Raw genomic sequence first — 27,180 nt, 5'->3', positions numbered from 1 at the left:
AATGAGGGAGTACTTACATGTCTGCTTGGTGCAGGAAAATTCTTGTACATGGGAACGAGTTTGTGACAGCAAGAGGAATACAGGAAAAGTCGACATGGAAGCACTGGGAACCAGGGAAACAGTAATTTTTCATAGAAAGATATAAGACGTCTGGAATATATTGTTTAACTTAGGTGACCGCCAAATGTGGAGTAATAAATTTATATATGTCGGATCACACGCCCAGGTGTTACCCCAAAGTTATTGGCACCACCTTATAGATTTTTATAAAGTGTCTGGACATATGATTACGAAAAATTTTACGTTGTCCTTAGCTAAAGAGCATTGTGTGACCAGTTTGGAGATTGCAATATACAGCTACAGAATGGATCGCGTGTTTGACCCTGTGCAAGATTGTTTAGGTGTTTTAAACTCTAACAAACAGTATTTACAGTATCCGGACACGTGGCTCTGATAAACTTTACGTCCTCCTTAGTTAAAGAGCATTGTATTACCAGCTTGGAGACTACAACATACAACTACAGAATGAATCGTGTGTTTGATCATGTGCAAAACTGTCTAAGTATTTTAAACTCCAGCAAACAGAATTTACAATGTGCCTCTCTGTACACTCCACCAATCACAACCATAAGGCGTCATCTAACAAATACCTTACAGAAAAGTTGCTGCATGGTTTCTTTAACGTCATTCTCCTGTATGTCTACGAGGTAATAGCAATACATACAAGCTGACTGCTCTGTTGGATGCATTCCTAATAAAGAGAACCATCTGCCTCTAAATTTACATGAATCTGCGTTAAAGGATGATAGAAAGTAGATAGAGTAATTGGTTGAGAGTGGTTGTAACGAGGAATACTTTAATGGTAGACTGATGACGCATTCTAGAGAGAGGGAGATGTTGTGGTAGGTCATTTATCACAAAATTAACCACTTTCTTCCAGTTGTTCTCTTGGACTGTATCAGTTGTGTGGTATGACCTGCTTTCGACTGGTATACAATTGTGTGTTCTGTGTGCAATATAGAGTTCTATCTACATGCAATCGTTAACAGCAAACCTCCCCATACCAGAGTCAGTAGGAGACTTCCAATACATGTCTGATGACTCATGTCCACCAAAGCAATGGAAAACCTATTTCACCATCCTCCTTTAGATGAACAAAGATGGATGCGAAGTACTCCATTTCCCTGACACATCTTAGACATAAATCGAGTCTTCAGTATTATAGCTGCAGTGATTCTAAGTCAGTGACAGTGGTTTGAGAGGTACTGCAATCCCTGTGTATACATTTGCCTGAGAGATGTTGTGTGTGGAAGAGACTGTGTTCTGTTCACCGAGTTAGTGCACCACAATGTGTAACTTCATAAGTCAAACATTGCTGCTATACATTTTTCTATTTCCTCATAGCATGTCGTTGTTTCATGCATTTTCCATTGCTGATGATCACTTTATAGGACTAATGCGAGCATAGCATAATTTTGGAACCGTAACTGGGTGGGAACAGTGGGCGCCATACACCTCCAGAAAGCTATACAGTACACGTACCACAGAGAATCGATTTTTTCACTGGTGAATGACGCAACCAGCCACAAAAGACTTTTTGAATGTTTTATTTTACTACAATAACTGGTTTCAGGCTACCATGTCCGTCTTTAGATGGATAACATTTTTCGTTACGTAGATGATTTAGTTAACAGCATGTCGTCTGCTGCACAATACGTTCCAGTAGATAACGGTTCGTTTTGTTATGATCCTAGTTGTTTTCTAGCGGGATGTGTATGTCCTTGAATTCCACCACAACACACATATTGTAAAAATGTTATTGCAGCACAGTTCGTAACATTGTTAAAACGCATGTTGAGCTTTGCACATGTGGAATGAAATTTTCACTCTGCAGTGGAGTGTGCGCTGATATGAAACTTCCTGGAAGATTAAAACTGTCTGCCGGACTGAGACTCAAACTCGGGACCTTTGCCTTTCGCGGGCAAGGGCTCTATCAACTGAGCTACCCATGCTCGAGTCAGGACCAGTCCTCACAGCTTTACTTCTGCCAGTACCTCGTCTCCTACCTTCAAACTTCACAGAAGCTCTCCTGCCTAACTTCCAGAACTAGCGCTCCTGGAAGAAAGGATATTGCGGAGACATGGCTTTGCCACAGCCTGGGGGATATTTCCAGAGTGAAATTTTCACTCTGTGGCGGAGTGTGCGCTGATATGAATCTTCCTGCCAGATTAAAACTGAGTGCTGGATCGAGACTCGAACTCGGGAGCTTTGCCTTCCGCGGGCAAGTGCTCTACCATCTGAGCTACCCAAGAACGACTCACGCCCCGCCCTCACAGCTTTACTTCTGCCAGTATCTCGGCTCTTACCTTTCAAACTTCAATGTCTGTGCTTGGGAAAGGCCTGAACTCCGTCCCTATGCCGAAAACCCTGCCTCTGATTTTATTAGTGCTGTTGAGGAAGCTGTTAGACCTCTTCCTAGCGATGCAGCAGAAGAAAGAAGACGTAAAACATGTCTTGCACTGACGAAAGCTCCACCTCAGAAGAGCAACATTTCTGCCATGGAAAGGGCCGAACTACGAAAGCTACGAGAAGATCCTCACGCGGATAAGGGAAACGCCACAATGCTGTTGCCAAGTGAGGTTCATAGATAGAAGATTTATAACTTTCTGAGTGAACCAATGTATCGGAAGATTGACAAAGATCCCACAGCGAAAGTGGAAAGGAAAACATCTGCTGAATTCTTCCTCTATTCCGCAAGAAGTGGCCAAAAGACTAAGACCTCATAGTTGTGTGCCACCCAGGTTATATGAACTTCCAAAGATCCCTAAAAAAGAGGTTCCGTTAAGGCCGATCGTCAGTAATATCGGTGCTCCCACGTATGTTTTGGCAATACATCTCGCCTCTCTACTGAGACCTTTTGTGGGGAAGTGCGCGCATCATGTTAGGTACTCGGCTGACTTTATCAATAGACTGAAGTCACTTCAACTCAGTGAAACTAACATATTAGTGAGCTTCGATGTCATCTCACTCTTCACTAAGCTTCCTCTTATGGACTCTTTATCGTTCATCAGCAATAAGTTCACGGCCGATATAACAGCACTTTTCCATCATGTCCTTTCCTCAGCCTAATTTTTATTTAACAACGAATATTTTGAGCTGACTGGCGGTGTTGTTATGGGCAGTTCTCTCTCGCCTTTGGTAGCAAACTTTTTTACGGAAGTCTTTGAGGAAAGGGCACTTGATTCGGCAGAACTTAAGCCGAGAGTCTTCTGGCGGTATGTAGATGACACTTTTGTAGTGTAGGCCCATGGTGAAAACATCTGAATGCAATCCACAAGACCATCCAGTTTAGGATGAAGATAGAGAAGGATGGTTGCTTGCCGTTTTTGGACGTCTTGGTTACTAGGAGAGTGGATGGGTCATGAGGGCATTCTGTCTACCGTAAACCCACACATACGGACCTTTACCTGCAAGCGTCGAGTTGCCATTACCCTTCACAAACTTCCTTAGAACGTTGGTGCACCGTGCTCGTATTGTTTCTGATGGAGACAGCCTTACAAAGGAGCTAGAATATCTACAGCCGGTGTTAAGAGGTAATAGTTACTCTCCACATCAAATTAGCACAGCGCGAAGAAGGAAGAAACGTGACCACCCACATCATCAAAAAGATAAAGAGCTGTTCAAGTCCAGAGCGTTCCTTCCCTACGTCGGCAACCTTTGATCTAAAGTAGGCAGGATCCTAAGGAAACATCAAGTTAATCTTACGGCCACCTGCGAAGATAAGTGCCCTTCTCGGTTCAGTGAAAGACGAGCTGGGCCTGCGGAAGGCCGGAATCAACAAAATTTCATGCCAGTGTGGCAATGTTTACATCGGTCAGACGACACGCAAAATACATGAATGGTGCGTTGAACATGAGCACCACATTCGCCTTTCGCAGCTCAGTAAGTCGGCTGTAGCTGAGCACTGTATTATCACAGGACACGCTATGGATTTTTCTGCCACGAAAATCTTGGCCCCAGCGAGAACTTTTTGGGATTGAGTAATTAAAGAATCTTTGGAAATAGGCCTAGCACAAAATCTTATAAATGGTGACAGCGGGTTCCAACTGGACAAGGCTTGCGACCCGGTGATCTCTCTAATTTCTTCTGAGAGAAGACAGTTTATTCATAATGACTTAAAGTCTCACCTGAAGATGGCTGGGCAGTTGCCAGCCGAAAAATCGTGGTAAGAAGTCAACATGATCCGGCTGCAATCCCGAAACCTCATCGAACATTCAGTACGCCCGGAAAACTTCAAGAATCACAACTTCTAGTCGAATTGCGTACCTAAGGAGTATCATCTCAGTTGTATGACTGGATTCGTTGTTTCCTCAGAATAGTCACAGTTCGAAGTAACTGACGTAAAGTCATCAAGTCAAACAGAAGAGTTATCTGGTTTTCCCCAAGGAAGTGTTTAGGACCTCTGCTGTTCTTAATCTATGTAAACGATTTACTAGACAATCTGAGCAGCCTTCTTAGATTGTTTGCAGATGATGCTGTCATTTACCATCTCGTTAAGTCATCAGGTGATCAAAACCAACTGCAAAATGATTTAGACCAGCTATGTGTATGGTGTGAAAAGTGGCAATGGACTCTGTATAATGAAAAGCGTGAATTCTTCCACATGAGTATCACAAGACATTCGGATGATTTCAGTTACACGATAAATGGCACAAATCTAAAGGCTTTGAATTCAACTAAATACTTAGGGAACTGTCATATAGAAAATGTTTTGGGGAAAGCTAACAAATGACTGTGATTTATTGGCGGAATATTTAGAAGATGCAACAGGTCTAATAATTAGACTGCCTACACTGCGCTTGTCCGTCCTCTGAGTACTGCAGCGCGATGTGGGTTCCGTATTAGACAGTATTGACGGAGGACACCGAAAAAATACAGAGAAGTCAGCTTGTTTTGTATTACCGCAAAATAGGTGTGAGAGTGTCACGGATATGACAGGCGAATTGACGAGGCAATAATTAAAATAGAGATGTTTGTTGTTGCGACTGGATCTCCTCATGAAACTTCAGTCACCAACTTTCTCCTCCAAATAAGAAAATATTTTGTTGGCGTCCACCTATACGGGGAGAATGACCCTTGTAATAAAATATGAGAAATCAGAGCTCGCACGGAAAGAGTTAAGTGTTCATTTCTCCCGCGCGCTGTTCGAGAATAGAACGGTAGAGAAACGCAGTAGATTGAAGGTGGTTCGGTGAACCTTCTACCAGGCACTTAATTGTGAATTGCAAAATAGTTATGTAAATGTACGTGTGGAATCCGCACAAACCGCGCAGTATTCGAGGACTTTCTTTTCATACCGAAAAAAGTGACCAAGCCATCTTGATATTGCGGCGAAAAATTCCAGACCCTGCAGGACGTTGTGCAAAGTGTACTTTAATATTATACGCAGACAATACAAAAAATTTCTTGACACTCCCAAGGGTCGCAGAATTTTCTATGTAAGTAGCAGTAAACTAACTCAACTCTTTTGTTACAAAATGTTTTCATTCGTAGTTAGGTTCAATTACAGTAAAGTTGCGACATCGATTTCGTTCTTAGTAAATATCACTAATGACAGTGATCGGCTACTGGTATTACTTTATAATGAAAATTAACCTAAATGTTATAAAGGTTTCTACACTAAACTATTTTATTTTCATTAATATCTTTGTTTTATATATCTTTATGTATCTTTACAATCGTATCGTGTTTTCAGTTGTATGTTAGATAAAAAATCTAAAAATTAATGTGTTCAAAAAGTAGACGTTACTATGTAGACGTGGACCTAGTAATGGTCTGTATATCTGCACAAAATAGCGTACAGGACGGTTTTCTGTAAAATATGACACTGTTCTTCCTGGCTAATCACGTTCTTGAGCATGTCCAAAAAGGTAGTATGATCCTCATGTAATATCCGTAACGCTGCATAGCTGAATGGTTAATATAAGCACGTGTAAGATTTGGACTGGCGACCATCTATTTACTCTAACCGTCTCAAAGACGAATTGCCAAACTGTGGCATGAGGAGATCTATGTTGGCACTTACTTGACTAGAGAGCAGTTTAATGTCTTATCCACAGCTTAAGTGAAACATTCACAGTCAACACAACCTTTATTCCATGCGACACAGTTAACATTAAACATGTCTCCCTTATGCCTAGACAGAACGATTGGTAGTATTATATGGCTCTTAGAAGTCTACACTGATGTTGTTAAGCAGGTAGGAAGCATGTACCAACCGAAAAACCAAGAAAATTATATACGCAGAATATTGAGTATCGGCCATATTGCGCTGTAGGAGCCATGTGACCGAATGAGGTGACGCAGTAGTAAGACGCTGGGCTGCCTTTTTTAGGGCAGCGATTCAAATCCTCGCACGGTCATCCAAATTTAGGTTCCCTGACTTCCCAAAATCGCTTAAGGGGAATGCTAGGATGGTTCCCTCGAAAAGGGGACTGCGGATTTCCCTTCTCTACTCGAGCTTTTTCTCCATCTCTAGTGACCACGGAGTCGATGGGGCGTTAAAGCGAACCTTCCTTCAACAGTTATTGGCCCAACAGAGTGTGATGTCCAAAGTCAGCAGGGCCTAACTCTTGCTCTCCCTCTGAATGATAGTGGTCTAGCTGCTGTTCCCAATGCGTTACTTGCAAGACAGTGGTGCCTGCTCACGGTGTTAGCTACATACGCAATAAATCAAATAATTACATCGTATAAACGGTTCATTTCTTCTCGTATTCCACTGGCACAGTTATTACACAACACATTTAACTTCAATGCTTTCGAGCCCGTTCCCTTACTGCAAAACGGCACATTTCCTCCTATGCATCATTCCTTAAGATACGTTGATCACTGGAATACTCTGTGCAGAAAAGCAGAATGACTAAATAAGAGGCCACACAACAGCTGAAACTATTCAGCACGTTTATCAGTGTCATCACTAAACTCTTATGGCTGATTTAGATGTAAAATGTGGTTGAATCAAACCAGAAATGGCTGACATTCGATAAAATTCCTACAAAATGATGCAGCTAAACATTGCAACACGTTTCCTACACCATTTTTTCACCTACAGTAATTTGCCTTTGTTTTCTTTTTATTTCGTTTATTTGCTGCTTTTGCTCCGAAACCTGTATAAGCTTTATTCTATCTTCCAAAGGTTTTTCTCAGATGCCGCTAAAATTCTCGTATGTATATATTTCATCTTGTTTCTACTAATTATTTTCAGATCCTGCAGTAAATTGCTTCATGATAGGGCACAGACGTCTTTCACAGGGGCTCCTTGCTCAAACATCCTCTTGGCGTTCAAGCTGCATCAGATTTATTCAGTAACTAACGTTTTCGAACATTTCCATTGCCTGCATTGGCAGAAGGTGACTGAAAGATGGGGAAGTTATATGATGGATTCTTCATTAATCTACCTTAAAATTTCCCGTTATAACTGAAATGTTATCAATATAAAGAAGTTATCGTCGTTTGTTAAGCAAATCATACTTTTTTATGATATTTTTTGCTTCGCGCTTGAGTTTTCCTGAGATAAGAAAATTGCTCAAATGTTTTTGCAGTTTCTACAAGTTGGAGGGTTTTCAAATACTTTACGTAACTTCTTTGAGATATGTAACACGTTATCTAAATTATACGCAATAAATACATATAATGCTTGTAATCTCATTTATAAATAGTACCTATTGACAGAGACAAATGTAAATTGTATTTTCACGTGTACATACCAAAGCAATACACAATGATGTACCCATAGAATCTTGTTTTGATTCAGGTAGTAGTGCCTTTATTGTGTCGAAACCTCCAAGCGCAACTGCTCTATAGATGATGACACCAGGTAAGGATATCCAAAAACCTCTGTAGAGCCCAACAATACCATCTGACTTGAATGTTTTCACCAAGCAATCTGTCATACCACGGAACTGTCTATCAACGGAAGTCCTGCCAGTGTCTGCGGCCAGTCTGCAATCAGAAAAGAGACTTATAATATTAACTGCATTAGAATTATATCTGACTGTAGATACTACTGACAAAATATTCGTTCAAATTGACAACATACAGCTAAAAGAAATTAGACAATATTTTCTTCTGAAGATGCTGGATAGTAAAATTTCATAAAATCACCTGCTATTCTGAGGATATTTTCCTATATTTCGTTATTTAATAACCCTTAGTTGTCTTATGTTACATTGTAAGTTTAGCAAAAGTACAAAATATAAGAAACTTTTTCAATAAGTTCTGTATCTATGACAAATGAAACCAATAAAAGTATAAGAGGTAAATTATGTGCAGTTTTCACAAAGACAGAGAATTACAGAAGCAAAGAAGCAACTTTGATCTACAGTGACATTGCAGTCTTATCTCGTGTACATCGTTCGTGCAAAATTAGTCATGTCCTCATAGCCTGTAGTTACCTTGTTCGAGCAAAATCCAGTGGGTATACAACGGTAAGAGATGTTGCACTCGCTGCTCCACCAGATGCCAAATTTCCAAGAAAAAGTCTCCAAAAACTTGCGTTACGTTCATCTTTAAGAAATATTTCCTTGTACCTGTCTTTGAGTGAAAAATTCAAGGCCTGTAAGGGAACAACTCGTATGATGTTAGCAAGGTTTCCTCGCCAATAACTGAGAAAGCCTTCTTCCTTGAAGATTCTAACGAAGCAATCCACTACACCTAGAAATGACATGGTCACTGACAATTAATCCTGAATTACTAATCAAATATTACTGGCAAATAAATTTCCAAAATTTAATCAGCTTTTCGTTAAATACATCTGATTAACCAATAATTATGTTAAATCTAATGTCAGTTGTAGTTAGATAAATATAATTTCTGCCACAAGTAAATTATTTTGTTATTGCTTAATAGATCTTTGTTGTAACGATATTATTGTTTATTCTGTTTGCTTGTATTTTTATGCAGATCAAATGAACATAAAACAAAACAATGAAATCTGCAGGTCTGACATACCTTCTGTCAAATAGCGTGAAGCAAATGTTCATAAATTCGAAGGTAACATGGTGCTAGTCACAATTTAGTTATTTCTCCTTTTTTAAACTAAAACAAAGTATTTGTTGTTGCAAAATTCTGTGGTACCTAGTAACTCCAAGATTTATGACACTAACTACTAATGGTTGCACAGGGGAGTAAAAGCTGATTTTTTTTAAAAAAAAAACTATCAGCAGTAAAACACCACAATTGTGGAAATAAATTTCTTCATATGTAACGTCATCGCGAATTCTGTGACTGGGTGCAAACAAGATCTGGGTGCTTCCACAAATGCACAGAGAATGAAGGCAGCCACATGTGGTCTCCACGAGACACCCTTCCTCACAACTGGCTGCGCGGATCCAGCTGGCTGCCGTGCAATCCAGCTTATTCTAATGGCTGCTGCAGCCAGGAAACCATCGCTGTCTAATGCTGTCTAATGGCTACAATGAAACGTCATTGTTTTATTGGCTGCCGCAGCCAGCTTGTCTAGTGCGTTGTAGTCCTACGTGTACTGACTGGTATTGTTGAGGGTAGGTGACTTTCGGAGGTGGCAGTATGGAGCAAACAAGAAAAAAGTCTGATAAACTTTGGATCTAAAATGCGAACCTTAAGGCCTATGAGCACTTGTACAATGAACATATTTCTCAACATATTCATTTTAGAGCCTCTGTTTACTGGACTTGATTGTTTTGGTCCACACACCACGTCCGAAAGTTGCCTGTCCTACAAAAAAATGGTTCAAATAGCTCTGAGCACTATGCGACTTATCTTCTGAGGTCATCAGTTGCCTAGAACTTAGAGCTAATTAAATCTAACTAACCTAAGGACATCACACACAGCCATGCCCGAGGCAGGATTCGAACCTGCGACCGTAGCGGTCGCTCGGCTCCAGACTGTAGCGCCTAGAAGCGCACGGCCACTCCGGCCGGCGTCTGTCCTACAGTCTTAACAATAATAGTATCAGTACACGTATTCTATCGTCAGAGGTATTCAGAAAGATTGACACTTATAACCGGACCACGGATTTTTAGGTCGTAAAAAAGTGTGTTTTAGGCACCTAAAATAGGCTCCTTCAGTAGTTCATTTAGGCTATATAAAACCTAAAATAAGCTCTAATAAAAATGATGCAGAGAAAATAAAAATAAATTAAAATACACTAACTAAACTGAATACCGTTAGTTCTATAGGACCTAAAATTGCGTATTTCGACGTTGACGCCTAATTTTGCCTATTTCGGCATCAAAATCCTAAAAAGTACCTATTTCGTTAATCTGACATAGAGTTCTTGTTTTTTCAAAGATTAGAAAAAGGAAGTAAACTTTGGGCTTTACGTCTCGTCGAAGGCGAAGGTCGTTTGAGACTGTTTACAATTCGTTTGCTTGCCTTACTACCAACAGCACTCGGCACGGTTGAATGGTCATCCATCCAAGTACGCGCCGAGCGCGACAGTTCTTAACTTCTGTGAGCGAATGGGAACCGGTCAAAGATTTGAGTTACACATTAGAATTGAACGTGGGAGTACTAAATGTTATATTTGAAAATATTTCGTTCGTAGGATTCTGGCCAGCTGTGTATTTTCGCAAAGAAACGGTTTCATAGGCCTTAAGCTGAGCACGGATTAAAAAATCACAATGTTAATCGTAGACGCCCTCTATAGCTAAATTATTGCATTTTCTCGCTGCTGTCTACAGGCAGTCCTATCAAACTACTCTGTCTCGTGAAAGGTATTATACGTGAATTTTCCGGTTCGAAAAATAATTTGCCAGTAGTAAGATGTTTTCATCTGAAGCACCGGTAGATTCCATTCGCTTGTCCAGCAACGAGTACGGTACTTCCCCTACCGCTCCCATGCACCGCAGTAAAAGGAAAATTAAAAACAGGTCATCGTTCACTTTTTCCCAGCGAAAACAAATCTGGTATTAACAGGGATAGAGATATAAGAAAATAAAAAAAAGACCGAAGTGTTAGGCAAATACGAAGCAAGCGCGCATATCAACTAGCCACCTTGCTGCACGCTGAACAGAAAATATTTTTTCCCATCTGTCGTATAGTATGGAAAATGTTGGAGCCACTGTCTTATATGATGAAATAGGCACTTTTTAGGATATTAAAGCCGAAATAGGCACTGACGTCGAAATAGGCTTTTTTAGGTCCTATATAATTAACGCTATTAAGTGTAAATAGTCATGAAACGCATAAGTACAATTTTTTTCCAAATAGGAACTCAGGAACAAAATAGGTTTTTACCTAAAATCCGCGGTCTACTTATAACCTACGATTTGGTCGTTTCTGGACCAGGGTCCCTTACCTCAATCTGACACATTTACCCTTTACAGTCATCACAGAATCACGTTCTATGTAACGCAAAGCGCTATTTAATGGAACATATACATTTACATGCAAAGGTTGTACTATTTTACTAAAAGAAACAAATTAAACATGAACACAAAGTAAAAATCAAAAACAAAAACAGCAAATTACTTCGTATTATAAGGAACAAAACATTCAGCAAACAGTCCCACACTACATTCCTTACACTTGGTACACGCTGATGTCATCAGCACATCGTCTTCTTTTGAGCTCCTGTATATTCACAATCAGATGGTTCATTAAATCAAACTCGAGCTCATCTATTACTACAGTACAGGAGTGCTGGGCTTGTCCGGATCCTTTCAGTGGCGTACCTCACCGGCTCAAGTACACGTTCACAAATTCTATTCTAAAATTTACATGAGAAAAGGTATTTCCATTGCCATCCACGCATTGCGTACACTGTACAGACACACCCAATAACCAACTGAAAAGAGTCCATTACCATTTCCTGTTGCGGAAATTTATCCTGTACTCACGTTTTGATCCATTCAATCAGTTCCAGCCACGTGCTTGTATACAATTAGAATGGAGGGTCGAGAAACTTCAATGTGTTTCCTTGACCACTGAGAATATCTTTTAGCATTAGTTTCTCGCATTCCACCAGTTTTATTTGATACTGAAGAGAAAACCAGGTTATCATGCCGTTTACACAGAAACGGCCCAAATTTCCTTTTGTGCGGAAAAATGTATAGTACCTCTTTCATCTTTATCTATTTTCTTCTTATTTGTAAGAGAGCAGTTTCTGGGGATACAATTTTCTCTCGCAGTCCCAATGGCCCCAAAACTTCGTTCTCTAATAAAAATAACAAACGAAAATTACGAGGGCATGCTGAAAAGTAATGTACCCGAATTTTTTATGTGAAAGCTTTAAATGAAGCAAAGTTATTAAAGTGCGCGTCATTTACGACGGCGGCCGAGTTTAGGTTCGTTCTGCGCATCTGACGTCACAAAAAACAGACGCCACAAAACACAGTCAGACAATGAACAGAGAACGACGTTGCCAGAGCTCGACTGGAGTGCAGAGCACGAACGAGTGTCTCCAGTTTTAGAAACTTTCAGTCATAAATAAAGTAACTGAACAAAAGCAATGTCTTGATAGCAGACTTTCTTGTATAGAAAGTTTGGAAAAAGCATTCTTTATACTAATTGCTTCATATTATATTAATTAATTAAACCACACAAGCAATAAGCCTCCTAATTCAGGCGATAGCGAGGAAAGGTGTCTGTATCATTCTCACTAATCGCTTTTTCGCAATAAGGAACAGCGCTAATTGTTTATTTCCTATTGTACTTCGACGAAACGTGAGTAATTCATTGTCATACGAACAGTGTTTGTATTTTGCGTGATGTTTTAAAGTCCTCCAGGAAGTCTGTCGAATGACGAATTGCATTAGCGTAATGGTTAAAGTGTTTGGTTGCTAAGCGAAAAGTTTTGAGTGCAAACCTTTATTTAAAACAATATCGAAATGTCCTACTTCATGAATTTTTTGAAATTTTTAGTGGCAACTAAAAATGACCATACGGAAAGTATACGCTATGGACTTTTACCTCCGCAAACTCTTCAAAATTTCTTGCAATGGTTTACTACATTTAATGCTGCACAATAACTACGTTGAACATCGAAACAAAATTAAGTCATTTATGGGGGAAGGTATCAGTCAAGAAGACGTGTAAAAATCAAATTTTTGGGCCAAGTAGTTTTTGTGAAATCGAATAATAAGTGTGTCAAAGCAGTCGGAACACCATGTGTCTGTACAGGCGAGCAGTGCAGTGATGACAAAATCGCGCACAGCGCGGAATGCGGGGGGCACGTCTCTGTAGCAGGGAAAGGGTTAATGCGGCCGTGGTGGCTTTACTTCATAAACTGCGCGCTTCCCCCTAAACGTAGTTTGCGAACTATACTGTACTATGGCGCTGCTTCTCTTGGCGCGTGCAACTGGCAACGCAGCAATCTCCCGCGTCTGGGCGGGCATGCGCGAGCCGCCAAGATAAAAGAATTGAACTGTAGCATTCCACATCTTTATTCTTCATGTCTACATATTTGCAGCCTTCTGCCACTAGAGGCCCCCAAATTATAGCGTGTTACATGGCGGCGAGGAACGTTAACTATGTCGGTGTGTGAGAAGAGAAACAGCGTGCAGTAATAAGTCCCGAATTCGAAGAGTTCGTTCACGCGTGGAGCACCCTCTCCATCAGCATGACGACACCAGATCATACATGAGTGCTGCGACTTCTGCAACAATCCGACACTTTGCGTGAACTGTCATCGATCATCCTCCGTACAGTCCCGACTTGCCGCCAACCGATTTTCATTTGTTTCCAAAACTTAAAGAAAACCTTCGAATTCTTCACATTGATAGTGAGGAAGAAGCGGTGCAACCAGAGATTAGGTTGTGGCTCCATCTACCAAATCAAACATTCCACAGTGGCGGTATCAACAAACTGGTCTCTCGTTGCGAGAAATGTGCTCTTCACCAGGGTAATTGTGTTGAGAAAGGGTGATTATGTTGAGGAAAAAATATGTAAACATGAAGAAAAAGATATAGAATGTTTATTTTATTTAAAAAACTTCAAAGAGTTTTCACATAAAAAAAATTCGAAGGCATTACTTTTCGGCTGGCCTCGTGTTAAAATTCTTACTTACACACAGGGTGAGTCAGGAGGAAAGGGACATGCTTTGAAGGGTGATAGTATTAGGCCGTGTCCTACATGAGTGACAGAAGCGAGCGACAGCAAGCGACTTCTGGATACGCAACACTCCAGTGACAAGCAGCAGCATCAGGCGACAACCTTGGGTCTCCTGCGTGCGAGCGGCCATGTAGCGCTACAAGATGGCTGCTTAGAGCCAACCAGCTGTTTCTATAAAATGGCGTCCTTAACCTGTAGAATACTGTAGCTGGAGAGTAAGGCTACAGAATTAGGTTTACTTAAGAAAATAAAGCAAAAAGGAATGCTGTGCATAAAATGTACAAAGGGAGGAATCTCCATGGAGAATTTCATAAGTATTGTCAACTAGAAGATCACCAGACAAATGCTTCGAATACACGTGAATGAGCAGAGGAGCATCCGACTATCTCATCAATAAATTAAATGCGAATTTTTTTTTTACATGATCAATACCTTTTAACAGCCAATATATGCTGAGGTATGACTATCACATGACTAAGTACACTAAATACAAACATAAGTACACAGATTGTTACCACTGAAAAACAGCTAGCTGTAATGTAGGGGTAGCGAGTATATCACACACATTTAATTCCTAATGAATTACAATGAACCATGAAATTTTACAGATATTTGATGTTTCGAACGTAATTCATCAGCAGTCAGTGTTCAGGCCAAGCGTTTCAGTTACTCTAAAAAGCCTGTAAAAGTAAAGCTCCCAAAATTTTTTAAAAGAAAGTCAAACATTTTGTTTGACGATTTGTCTCAAATTATGAAAAAAAATATAAGGGAACGTAAGGCGCACTTCATTTTCTATTCATGATTTCGAGCATCATTCAAAGGCACATAGAACGTTTGTCTGATCCACTTATTTCTATTACACAAACCATTTCATAAAATATTTGACTGATTTCTTCCATTTCTGAATTTAAAGTTTTATTCAGAAAACATGATCTCAGTGACTTCTCGTTTGCCTTCCTAATGTACTTGATTCAAATGAAGCCTTTTTGACATTTAAATACCGCTCCAATGTATCTTTTTAAGTGCAAAATAGCTGGGTCTTGAACAGATGAAATTTTTGACACCCCATTTACAGCAGCTTTTCGTGAAATATTTCAATTTTTCCTCGGCTTATTATTTAAGTTTTCGTACCTTACCCTTTTTACTTTCAAGCAGTTAAATATTTTCATGCCGAACTAGACCTCATACTGGTCACTTTGATACCCCGTTTACCTGTTTCTCTCCCTTTGTTTGGCTATGAAAATTTGGACAAACACTCATGGTGTAAGATACAGGGAGTCTTGTTTTCGCTCTCTTCACGCGTTAGCAAAAACGTATCGACTGTTAATCATACGAGGGCTATCCACAAAGTACATTACGTTTTCGTTTGTGTCCGTTAGGGGCGGGGCTAGCGCGGCCATCTTGGTGTCATGGCATTCCGCCGCTCACTCGGCATCCTGCCGTGCTAGTGAGAGGTTCGTGCTGTACTCCATTGAGTTACTGTGACAGTTTGAAATGGCAGAGTTCATTGAAAATGCCGCGAAGTGTGAAGTGCGTACTATAATAAGGTTTCTGACTGCAAAAAACTGTACACCGATAGAAATCTATCGGCAGCTTTGTGAAGTGTATGGGGACAACATAATCACTGAAGGTGGAGTGCGTCAATGGGTCATAAAATTTGAAAACGGCCGAACTAACGTTCACGACGAAGAGCGAAGTGGAAGACCCAGCAAAGTGACTGCCGAACTTGTCGAAAAAGTCGATGCCGCGGTCCGTGAAAACCGTAATTTCACAATAACGGAACTCTCTATGAGTTTTCCATAAATTTCACGAAGTTTGTCGCACGAAATCATTACCGAAAAGCTTGGTTACCACAAGTTTTGTGCAAGATGGATACCAAAAATCTTGACAGAGATTCACAAAAATCAGCGAGTGGCTGCAGGGTTAACGTTTTTGGACGCTTACGAGAAAGATGGCGACTCATTACTCGATCGCATCGTTACTGGTGACGAAACATGGGTTAAGCATGTGAACTGCGAGACAAAATTGCAGTCAATGCAGTGGGAGCACACAAATTCCCCCCAAAAACCCAAGAAATGCATGCAGGCAATGTCGGCAAGGAAGGTGATGGCGACTGTCTTTTGGGACAGAAAAGGTGTGATTTTTGTGGATTTCCTGGAAAGAGGCACTACAATAAACTCTCAAAGGTATTGCCAAACTCTGCACAACCTCAGAAGAGCAATACAAAACAAGCGCAGGGGAACATTGGGCTCAAAGATCTTGCTGATTCACGACAACACCCGGGCCCACACGTCAAATGTCACTCGTGAAGTTCTCGAATCTTTTAAGTGGGAGTTGTTTCCTCATCCGCCGTACAGTCCCGACCTGGCACCGAGCGACTTCCACTTATTCCCAGCAATGAAGAAATGGTTGGCTATGCAGCGTTTTGATGACGACGCACAGCTTCAAGAAGAGGTAACCACATGGTTGAAGGCGCAGGCGGCCGAATTTTACGACGAAGGAATTTCCAAGCTCGTCCATCGCTACGATAAGTGCCTTAATTTAAATGGCAACTATGTAGAAAAGTAGTATTTAAGTGTGGCTTTCATCTGTATATAATAAAAAAATTCCAATACTTTATTTATTTTTAATTCCAAAACGTAATGTACTTTGTGAATAGCCCTCGTATGATAAAATAGTCCTTTCTGCGTGCTGTCATTTCCAAAATTCGTCGTTTCGATATATTGAACCTTTTATGAGATACTTCGATTTTTACTACCACAAGATTCCCGAAGCGCAGGAACGGTTCGGACGCGCCGCGAGCGACCCGTCCGCGGAAATACACTACTGGAAATTAAAATTGCTACACCAAGAAGAAATGCAGATGATAAACGGTTAATTATTGGACAAATATATTATACTAGAACTGACATGTGATTACATTTTTACGCAATTTGGGTGCATAGATCCTGAGAAATCAGTACCCAGAACAACCACCTCTGGTCGTAATAACGGCCTTGATACGCCTGGGCATTGAGTCAAAAAGAGCTTGGATGGCGTGTACTGGTACAGCTGCCCATGCAGCTTCAACACGATACCACAGTTCACCAAGAGTAGTGACTGGCGTATTGTGACGAGCCAGTTGCTCGGCACCATTGACCAGACGTTTTCAATTGGTGAAAGATCTGGAGAATGTGCTGGCCAGGGCAGCAGTCGAACATTTTCTTTAACCACATAGGCCCGTACAGGAACTGCAACAGGCGGTCGCGCATCATCCTGCTGAAATGTAGGGTTTCGCAGGGATCGAATGAAGGGTAGAGCCACAGGTCGTAACACATTTTAAATGTAACGTCCACTGTTCAAAGTGCCGTCAATACGAACAAGAGGTGACCGAGACGTGTCTTGCAAACGTCCCCATCTGTTGACTCAGGGATCGAGACGTGCCTGCATGATCCGTTACAGCCATGCGGATAAGATGCCTTTCATCTCGACTGCTAGTGATACGAGGCCGTTGGGATCCAGCACCGCGTTCCGTATTACCCTCCTGAACCCACCGATTCCATATCCTGCTAACAGTCATTGGATCTCGAACAACGCGAGCAGCAATGTCGCGATACGATAAACTGCAATCGCGATAGGCTACAATCCGACCTTTATCAAGTCGGAAACGTGATGGTACGCATTTCTCCTCCTTACACAAGGCATCACAACAACGCTTCACCAGGCAACGCCGGTCATCTGCTGTTTGTGTATGAGAAATCGGTTGGAAACTTTCCTCATGTCAGCACGTTGTAGGTGTCGCCACTGGCGCCAACTTTGTGTGAATGCTCTGAAAAGCTAATCATGTGCATATCACAGCATCTTCTTCCTGTCAGTTAAATTTCGCGTCTGTAGTACGTCAACTTCGTGGTGTAGCAATTTTAATGGCCAGTAGTGTAACAAACAATACCTCAAGAATGAAAAGAGATATCATTCCGGTCTCAATTTTAAATACAAGTTAGATATATTGGTTACATTTCATACGCAATAATGTATGGCCTTAAATGAACTATACGTACACATCGTGATTTTACCTCTGCAAATTCTTAAAAATTTCGTGCAGCTGTGTACTCAGTTTCGTGCAGCACAGTAAGTATGACGAATAACGAAAATAAACTCTGACCTTTATCATTTAAGGATATCAAGCTATAGGTTACATGTTACGGTGGTTAAATTATAAGCGGTTAAATTATAAGTTTGGTTACATATTTGTTAAAGTAAAGTTCCCCATCTAAGTCAGGCTATTTAGATCATTACATTAATCACTGTGTTGTCGTGTTACCCTGTAAATTGCTGTTATTTGCCACACTAAATGTCACTTGGTAGGTACAATTTATGAACAAAGCAGATGTGTAAACTACAATGGGCCTGACAATCTTAAATTCCGTTCTTTTCCTTCGTAATTTAACGAATATTTCACGTTGTTGACATGACAGCTGTCTTGTTCATATCATCCCTCCATACATCTAAGGGACACCAAAGGAAATAAGTTAAGTTTCTTGCAAACTTGAACACTGAAAATTTGCATTGACTTGAAAATGCAACGAATACAAATAGGTGCCTTTAAACTATCAATCATTGCTTTTGGAGTTTTGCTTTATCAATTATCGACACAAACACAATGAAAGTGATTAGAAATGGGTTAAGAAAGCACGATTTTCATAGCACATACTTCTCATCTCTGTTATTCGAAGTGTATAAACAAAAAGGAATTACTGTACTGAGGCCAGAAGCGTCATATTTGCGTGTCGCATTACTGTATGGAGTACGCATTTAAGGCCAGTTGCGTTCCTTATGCTGTGTTGTTCACTAAAACAGTGTAACATTTACTATATAAAATAAATATCGCGTGCACAAGACAGAAACAACGAACAAGAAGCAATTGTAAACACTCGTCTGTTAATGTTTTGTGGGATCCAAGATGGCGGCACGCCCCGCCCACTGGCTTCAAAACAACTTACGGCGTAAGTCTGTAGCGCCATCTCCCCTTATTCTACCTCCATGGATTGTGTTTTGTCGCCTGAAGCTGTCGCTCGCTTCCGTCGCTCACGTAGGACACGGCCAATGCTGTAAATACAGCACGTGTCTCACCGATACAAATAGTGTTGCAGAAACTTAAATAAATGGCTTGTGATTGTTGGTTTATTAAGGAACTATTAACAGCTTTCGAACCTGAATGATAAAACTTTTTAATTGCTATACCTAGAGTAAATAATGGGAGTGATGAGATTCAGGCTGTAGAAAAAATGTTTCAGTTGCCAATTTTTCCCAATAGTGGACTCAGGCCCACAACTACTAGCACAGGAATGAAAGAACAGGTATTCAACAATCCATAAATAAGCATAACCAGATTACAGGAGTTCACTGTTGTCCAAACAATCAGTAAAGTTCCGCCCTGTCACGCTACACTAATTAACGCTGACCACTAGTAACACTATTACGCGATACAATGGGAAAAATCCTCTATCATGTATTTCACAGTGGTATGCAGATTAAGGATGATTAAGGATATAAATGTCAAGAGCGCTGTGATAAATGAATGCTGCTGCCATTGAAATGGTCCTTTACCTGTATTATGCCCACGTCTCCTTTTTTCCGATCCTAGAACTAACTTACCGAATTCAACGTGGAATCCGTCTTTATTATAAACAGATACTTATTTACAACTCTGAAAACTTATTGTTACTTTTCGGAATGCATGACGAGTATGATGTTCGCAAGTTCTTTCACAGAAAAAAGGTAGAAATAGCTTCCAGAATTGAAATGAATATACTAATTGAAGATACAATGAGCTGTTGCATTAATTTATCTGCTAGAATGGCTACCGCAGTTTAGGATCACGTGGTTGTGAGACCAGAGACATCTAATGGTGCCTTCAGTAGTCCAGCGCCTCGAACGATCATAAAAATCGATACACGGATTCCACTCTCTTTCAGATTCTGAAGGTGGCAGGGGTAAAATACAGAGAGCGAAACGCTATTTACAATTTGTACAGAAACCAAATGGCAGTTATTAGAGTTGAGGGGCATGAAAGGGAAGCATTGGTTGGGAAGGGAGTGAGACAGGGTTGTAGCCTCTCCCCGATGTTATTCAATCTGTATATTGAGCAAGCAGTGAAGGAAACAAAAGAAAAATTTGGAGTAGGTATTAAAATCCATGGAGAAGGAATAAAAACCTTGAGGTTCGCCGATGACATTGTAATTCTGTCAGAGACAGCAAAGGACTTGGAAGAGCAGTTGAACGGAATGGATAGCGTCTTGAAAGGAGGATATAAGATGAACATCAACAAAAGCAAAACGAGGATAATGGAATGTAGTCGAACTAAGTCGGGAGATGCTGAGGGAATTAGATTAGGAAATGAGACACTTAAAGTAGTAAAGGAGTTTTGCTATTTGGGGAGCAAAATAACTGACGATGGTCGAAGTAGAGAGGATATAAAATGTAGACTGGCAATAGCAAGGAAAGCGTTTTTGAAGAAGAGAAATTTGTTAACATCGAGTATAGATTTAAGTGTCAGGAAGTCATTACTGAAAGTATTTGTATGGAGTGTAGCCATGTATAGAAGTGAAACATGGACGATAAATAGTTTGGACAAGAAGAGAATAGAAGCTTTCGAAATGTGGTGCTACAGAAGAACGCTGAAGATTAGATGGGTAGATCACATAACTAATGAGGAGGTATCGAATAGAATTGGGGAGAAGAGGAGCTTGTGGCACAACTTGACTAGAAGAAGGGATCGATTGGTAGGACATGTTCTGAGGCATCAAAGGATCGCCAATTTAGCATTGGAGGGCAGCGTGGGGGGTAAAAATCGTAGAGGGAGTCCAAGAGATGAATACACCAAGCAGATTCAGAAGGATGTAGGTTGCAGTAGGTACTGGGAGATGAAGAAGCTTGCACAGGATAGAGTAGCATGGAGCAGCTGCATCAAACCAGTCTCAGGGCTGAAGATCACAACAACAAAAATCTAGCTGGCAATGAGGCGGCTGATGTTTCACGCTAGAACTTCACTCGTCTGAGCAAGCGCTCAAACCACTTTCCTCTTACTGTGCCTCTGGCCTCTCTGATAGCGGATATCTCGTAACGTGATCATGAACCTATACCCCATAGCTCCCAGATTGTCCTATAGAAGTGTGAGGAACTCTCCACATACGCGAAGCATCCTCCAGGTGACCTGACGCGCTGAACACATTTGTGTCGCCACAGAGCGTGATTTGTGGTCTCACGAAAGGTCGACAACAATGCCACAAGGGACAGAAAACAATCTTGGAAAGGCTAAAGATAGGTAAGGAAATGGGATATGTCCTTTTGAAGGTAACCATTCTGACAAGAGTCTGAATCGATTTAAGAAAACGGCGGAGAACAATCTGCATGGGCGTCCGGGCATTTGAACCGGTATCCGGTGTTTTTAATCACTGCGCCATCTCACTCGGTTCTCAACTTCGATCAAACTCCTTGATTTGCGTGTGTTGGCTGAGTGGTCATGGATTAGGGTAGCTGCTTACATGCTTTCGATGTCTTGTGAATCCATGCCATGACGCACCGCCGCCATCACCAGGGACCGGGTTTTACAGTCTACGCTTCTGCAGGATAGGTTCTCCAATTTATCTGGTCAGAATCGTGCACTCCTTGAAGACTCTAACGCAATGACTGATAAGATTTATTGCATCGATAAAAAACAGAAGGTACTCGGCCATCACTGACAGCTTTACGTCTGTTTCATCCTAGGCTAAAGTTATTAGCTAGCAGCACTGTGCTCTGTGTTTAGTGTGTCGACTGCTTTTGGGTACGAAGGCAGATGTGACACGTGTAGATAAAACGATAAACGAAGTAAAAATTGTGAACAGCGAAAACAAAACAAAATAGCAATCAAAAATCCCATTGTACACTGCATTGGATGCTACGTTATGAGTTTCAATCGTAACTGGATTTGGGGTACTTCTTTTCATTCCATTATTTAATTTATTTACCGTTTCTGTATAGCAGCGTTGTCCGTGCTCGCCAAAATTTTCTTCGGCTTTACTCAGTTACGAAAAAAATTCACAAACATTGTGAGGCAAAAATGGCTTAATTTTCTCTATCTAAATGAAGTTGAGGAGCTGAAACTTGAGAAATTGCTTTTCTTGTAACAGTTTTAATCATTTTATTGATGCTGTTAAGAAGAATAAATAAAGCTGTTTTTAGGTGGAAAGGAAGTTAACTGTTATGAAGGTTTTCCAGATGGTTACCCAACATACGTTCGTCAACGGAACGGAGAAAATCGAGCTGTTTTCAGTAGTCAATATTAACTTTGTCTTCTCTAACCAGGAATTTGATATTTTCGAAAGTTCTTCATGTATACTGATGTCAGGTAGATGTTATATACCTAACTCTGGTGAAGTGTTTAGTGTACAAAATGGAAAATTTGTCTGCGACTCACAAAGTCCTCAATTGTAAATTCATGATGCACAGGAAGGTAATACACGAAATGAAATGATTTTATGGCATTGTTGGCCGGGAAGCCCCATGCGGGCAAGTTCGGCCGCCGTATTGCAAGTCCTTTTTAGTTCGCCACTTCGGCGACTTGCGAGTCAATGATGACAAAGAACACACAACAACCAGTCATCACGAGGCAGAGAAAATCCCTGACCCCCGCCGGGAATTGAACCCGGGACCCCGTGTGCGGGAAGCGAGAACGCTACCGCAAGACCAGGAGCTGCGGACACAAAATATGTTTAGATGACAATATCCAAATCATTTTTTCAATAATTCACTTTTGGCAATAATTTCTGGAGTAAATACTGATTGTTAAAAATCTTATATTTAATGTATATAGAATATAACAATTTGGAAAGAACATTATGGATATAGCCTAAGTTTTGTTTCTTTACGAAAACTTGACTATTTGTCGACTGCTATCAGAAGATAATCAAGCGCTGTTGTTTTTAAACTAACGAAAGTCACAACTTTCGTTAGTTTAAAAATTGGATCAAGATGGGAACGACATTTGTTCTCGTGAATTCTCGAAAATTTTCAAGAAAACATTTACAGTGCTGAGCTCTCGGGACGTAAGTGCAAACAGCTGTACAAATATCGAGATGATGTGTGCTTTAAATTAAGTGTGACATGCTGCTGAATTTTCCGTACATTTACCCAATTTATCACCGTGAATGAGAAATATAACAAATCCTTTGCCATTTTTGAATTTTCGAGTTTTGGAGGATGATTCACGTAAGGTCATGATCACTGACAGTAGTGATCATCCGCTCCTTTCTTATCAGAGAGATACAAAAATAATAAAAATTCTTCTTACAAGGTCTGCTTTGTTTTAAAAATAGTTCCTATATGCCTTGACGTTTTAGTTGCTTCGCTAGAGGATCTTGCACGTATATATTTTCTGCACATGTCGATATTCCTATACTCAAAAAGGTATACAGTTGTAAGCAGCAAATCATACTGATGGTGTTTTTCACATCAAAGTTCATTAAGGGAAAAATTGCGATAAAAAGTTATCTCAATATTACGCGGTGAACTGCCAAATTAATCATTTTAATTTTTGAATACTCGCAGTGTATTTAGGATAGCGGAATTTAAAAGGCACTAAACACTTCCATTCAGATTCAGTAGCAGAAGTAGAAGGCAAAATCTCGGTAAGCAAAGTCACTTTTTAAAAATTCGAAAATGCTCGATACCATTCCACAACAGGCGATCACCAAGTTTCTACTTCACATTGAACACAGTGAGGCATTTATTCCATTTGACGAAACTGTTATCTCAGTGCTTTTCTCATGAGCTGAAATGAGAATTTGACTCTTGAGAAATGCCTACGGTGCTCGAGCTTCCATGGCTCGTCTTCCAAATCTAGTTAAGGAATTCGAACCTGTTCGGCAGTTTCATTAATGAAAGACATAAGAGCTAATTCTGTTCCTAGTTATCGAAAAAAAGACTGGAAAAAACTTTGTCAAGTAAATGGGCAGAATATCATTAGTATTTTGTATGAACTAGAGAATAGTCACTAAGTCTGGAACTTTTACGTTGATTATTCAGGTCTGTGTTGTCCTACTGTACCTGGAACCGTTCCTATGAACTTAGCGATATTCTCACTAGATCATATCCATCAACAATAAATGAAAAAAGAAAGTTACATAAACAGATTCACTTCTCACATAAAAAGTTCTTGATCTTTTATATACAAGCATATTTCCTTCATTACGAAGTTTGGCACAGATAAACAAAAACAAGTGTTATTATTTCTATACGAAGGCACGTGACATATAATCCATAAGGAATATGTCACTTGTAAGAAATATACCCACAAGACAAGTATACAATATAGTGTCGTTACGGTATGTAAATATTCTATCATGGTCCTGTACCCATGAATTCTGCAGCACTTGTCATAAATTATATTGCATGCTAGTTACAAGCTTATTCTTCTTTAACAGCATTTGTGACAAATAACAAAATTTATTTATTTTATTAACTATGAGCCACGATTCAAGACAATTTTTCACATTGATGTTACGTCTTTGACTGACGCCGGCAAATGGCAGTAACTTGTGGCACGTATATAATAGCTGATTAGGGTACCGTAATCGAAAAAGTAACAACTTTCTTTGATGTTAACTGGGCCGCTGTGGACATGTAATATTTCGAAACACCTCATATCGTTAACAGGGAATTACCAATAGTCTGGATTGAGAACGCACAGAGAGAACTATAACTTATTAGAATCAGTGGTTGTTCATTCATTCATTCATTGTAAAACACAGACACACACACAGAGAGAGAGAGAGAGAGAGAGAGAGAGAAGCCATTTATGATGTGATAGTTGCTTCTGTCTATTGCGTATTCTTTTTCTTCTTCTGAAGCCCATTTCTCGTACGGGAAGAATTTGCATCACACATTCCCTGTGTATGTGTGTGTTGACACTAAAACTAGAAAAAAAGTGAGGAGACAAACTGAGAAAAAAAACCTTCTCACTGCACCCTGCAGAATACTAACCTCTGTAATTTGCCTTGTTTTCAATTTTCTTCAATTTGGTCTGCACTTGTAACAGCAGTTTAACTCGTTCCATAGGCGCCATTATGGTTTTTGAAATTGCAGATGCTGTGCCACCAGCAAGCATGTCCAGGAGAAGGGACTGACGACTCGACTTAGATTCCTTAGACGACTCATCTTCCGGCATTCAGAGCAATACACAGTTTAAATGTGAGACTTAATTCAGGGAAACATTTTCCCTTTCATAACTCTCAGGAAGGAAATATGTGATTCATGATAAAGAATTATAAAACTCTACTACTGATTTAAAAATTTCTGTGAAATGCATAATAGTAACTCTTTGGTTTCTTTTATCGTTCACTTTCTCTGGATCCACGATGAGTTAGTTATGATTAAATTGCTTTTTTTAACCAGACAAACTAATTAACATGACTATAATAAATAATGAATTGCGTGAAAAGCATTTTCTTTGTTTTATTGATAAAAGAGGGAAAAACATAAGAAATTTTATTTTCGACTGTAAAAGTTTTGATCCCACATTTCCAAAGCATTTCATAGCAATTTCTACGAAACGTAATGCGCATTTCTTCTCATCGCAAGAGCACAAGATGAGACCCGACTGTAATGAGAACGTTACATTACATGTGAAACACCTACACGCAAGGAAATAGGCGGTGTCAGTTAGCAAATAATAGTGCTCCAGCACCTATTGTTTAGAAACAGTTTTGTGAAGTTATTTCCATTATTTTCATCTCTTACGTAATTATAGTAATTGAAGGGAAACATGGAATATCAGAGAGAAATGAGACACCAGCAGCACTTGTATAGGAGCGACTTCGAATTGTTTAAGCTGAGAAAATTGCTTATTTTGCATGTCGCTCTCTGCTTTCGACGCATCTGTATAATACAAAGTTATCTGTAAATTTCATTTCGTAATAAAACTCATTAATACGATTTGCTTGAACTGTTGCCTAGCGATCCGAGGAAGCAGGTTTTCTGGACTCCCATCTTTGACGACTAGGCAGGATTCATTATTTGACGACGAGGCCCAAATGTAACTAATTTTGCTTTAGAAGCGAAAGTGTTGCAGGTCTTTGACGATTGTGGCTCAGATGTAGCAACAATATGACTTTTGACGTGTTATTAACACGCCTATGAAGTTTTCTCTTTGGCTACAGTTTTGGTAGCTTACTTGGTAGATTACATAATGTAGGAGTGAATTCCATACAAGTTTCCTGCGTTCCACATTCACTGATTTGACTGGTAGTGTAGTGAACAAAATTTCGTGTTTTTGAATAAATACACAAAGTCTTTCTGCAAAAACTCACGTCTTCTACTGTTTCATACCTCCCAGAGTTCTTAGAAAACTAAAGAAAGCCAAATGTGTTATTATTTTTTAGTTTTCAGTGTTTGTGGCACTACATAAGCTCTCCATTGCAAAACCTATGTTACAGATCAATATAAACAACACTATTCGCACTCATCCGATATCGTATTCAAAGGTGTTTCTCGCTGGCCACTTGGTGCGCTGCTGTCGCAGAGTGTGATAAAAATGGACAGGAGTGTTGCGACTGTTTATTTAAGACTGTGGCATAAATCTTGTAGCAGACTACTCGTGGTACAGTGGAGGTGAATTGTTAGTGGAAGTACAAATTCAAAATGTTTATATCTCCTGTAACAGAAACTAAAAGATTTCACTGAAAATTTTAGCGAAACATATTCTTTTTTGTGCATGCGCTTTATACGCCATCCTACAGCCACCCCACGACTCGTGCCTTGTGGCTACATTTCGAAACACAATGGATTTCCTTTCATCATTGTATTAGCTTCCTAGAAAGACGTTGTTGATCATCCTAATGTGTAGGAGAGTGTGTTGCACCTTCAAGCAGTTTTCACACTTTCGTTACTAGCTGGTTATATAATAAAAGTTTAATATATTTTCTTATTTCATTTTTAAATAATAGCATTAAGTGCTGCGGTCTTCCTCTGAAATTATAAAAATTACTTCGGAAATTTAATGTTTTTCCAAACGTGAAAAGACATGTTACAAGGCTAGGTTCGCCATGATTCTCTCCCAAAAAAACGGGACAA

At 40.0% G+C, this 27,180-nt stretch overlaps 1 protein-coding gene across 1 annotated transcript in view; it reads right to left on the bottom strand.

The window, feature by feature from the left end:
* LOC126260699 (ADP/ATP translocase 1-like) overlaps positions 1-25,276 on the bottom strand; it is a 48,387-nt gene extending 23,111 nt beyond the window's left edge. The window contains exons 1-3 of the mRNA XM_049958034.1: positions 25,093-25,276; positions 8,454-8,712; positions 7,767-8,001 (exon numbers count right to left, since the gene is read on the bottom strand). Of these exons, the coding sequence (XP_049813991.1) occupies positions 7,767-8,001; positions 8,454-8,712; positions 25,093-25,276 (678 nt within the window). The remainder of the gene's footprint in view (positions 1-7,766; positions 8,002-8,453; positions 8,713-25,092) is intronic.
* Positions 25,277-27,180: the final 1,904 nt, after the last annotated feature.

This window comes from Schistocerca nitens, chromosome 5, assembly GCF_023898315.1.
Source record: "Schistocerca nitens isolate TAMUIC-IGC-003100 chromosome 5, iqSchNite1.1, whole genome shotgun sequence".
Classification (NCBI taxonomy): domain Eukaryota; kingdom Metazoa; phylum Arthropoda; class Insecta; order Orthoptera; family Acrididae; genus Schistocerca; species Schistocerca nitens.
This window is presented reverse-complemented; position numbering and strand designations above follow the sequence as displayed.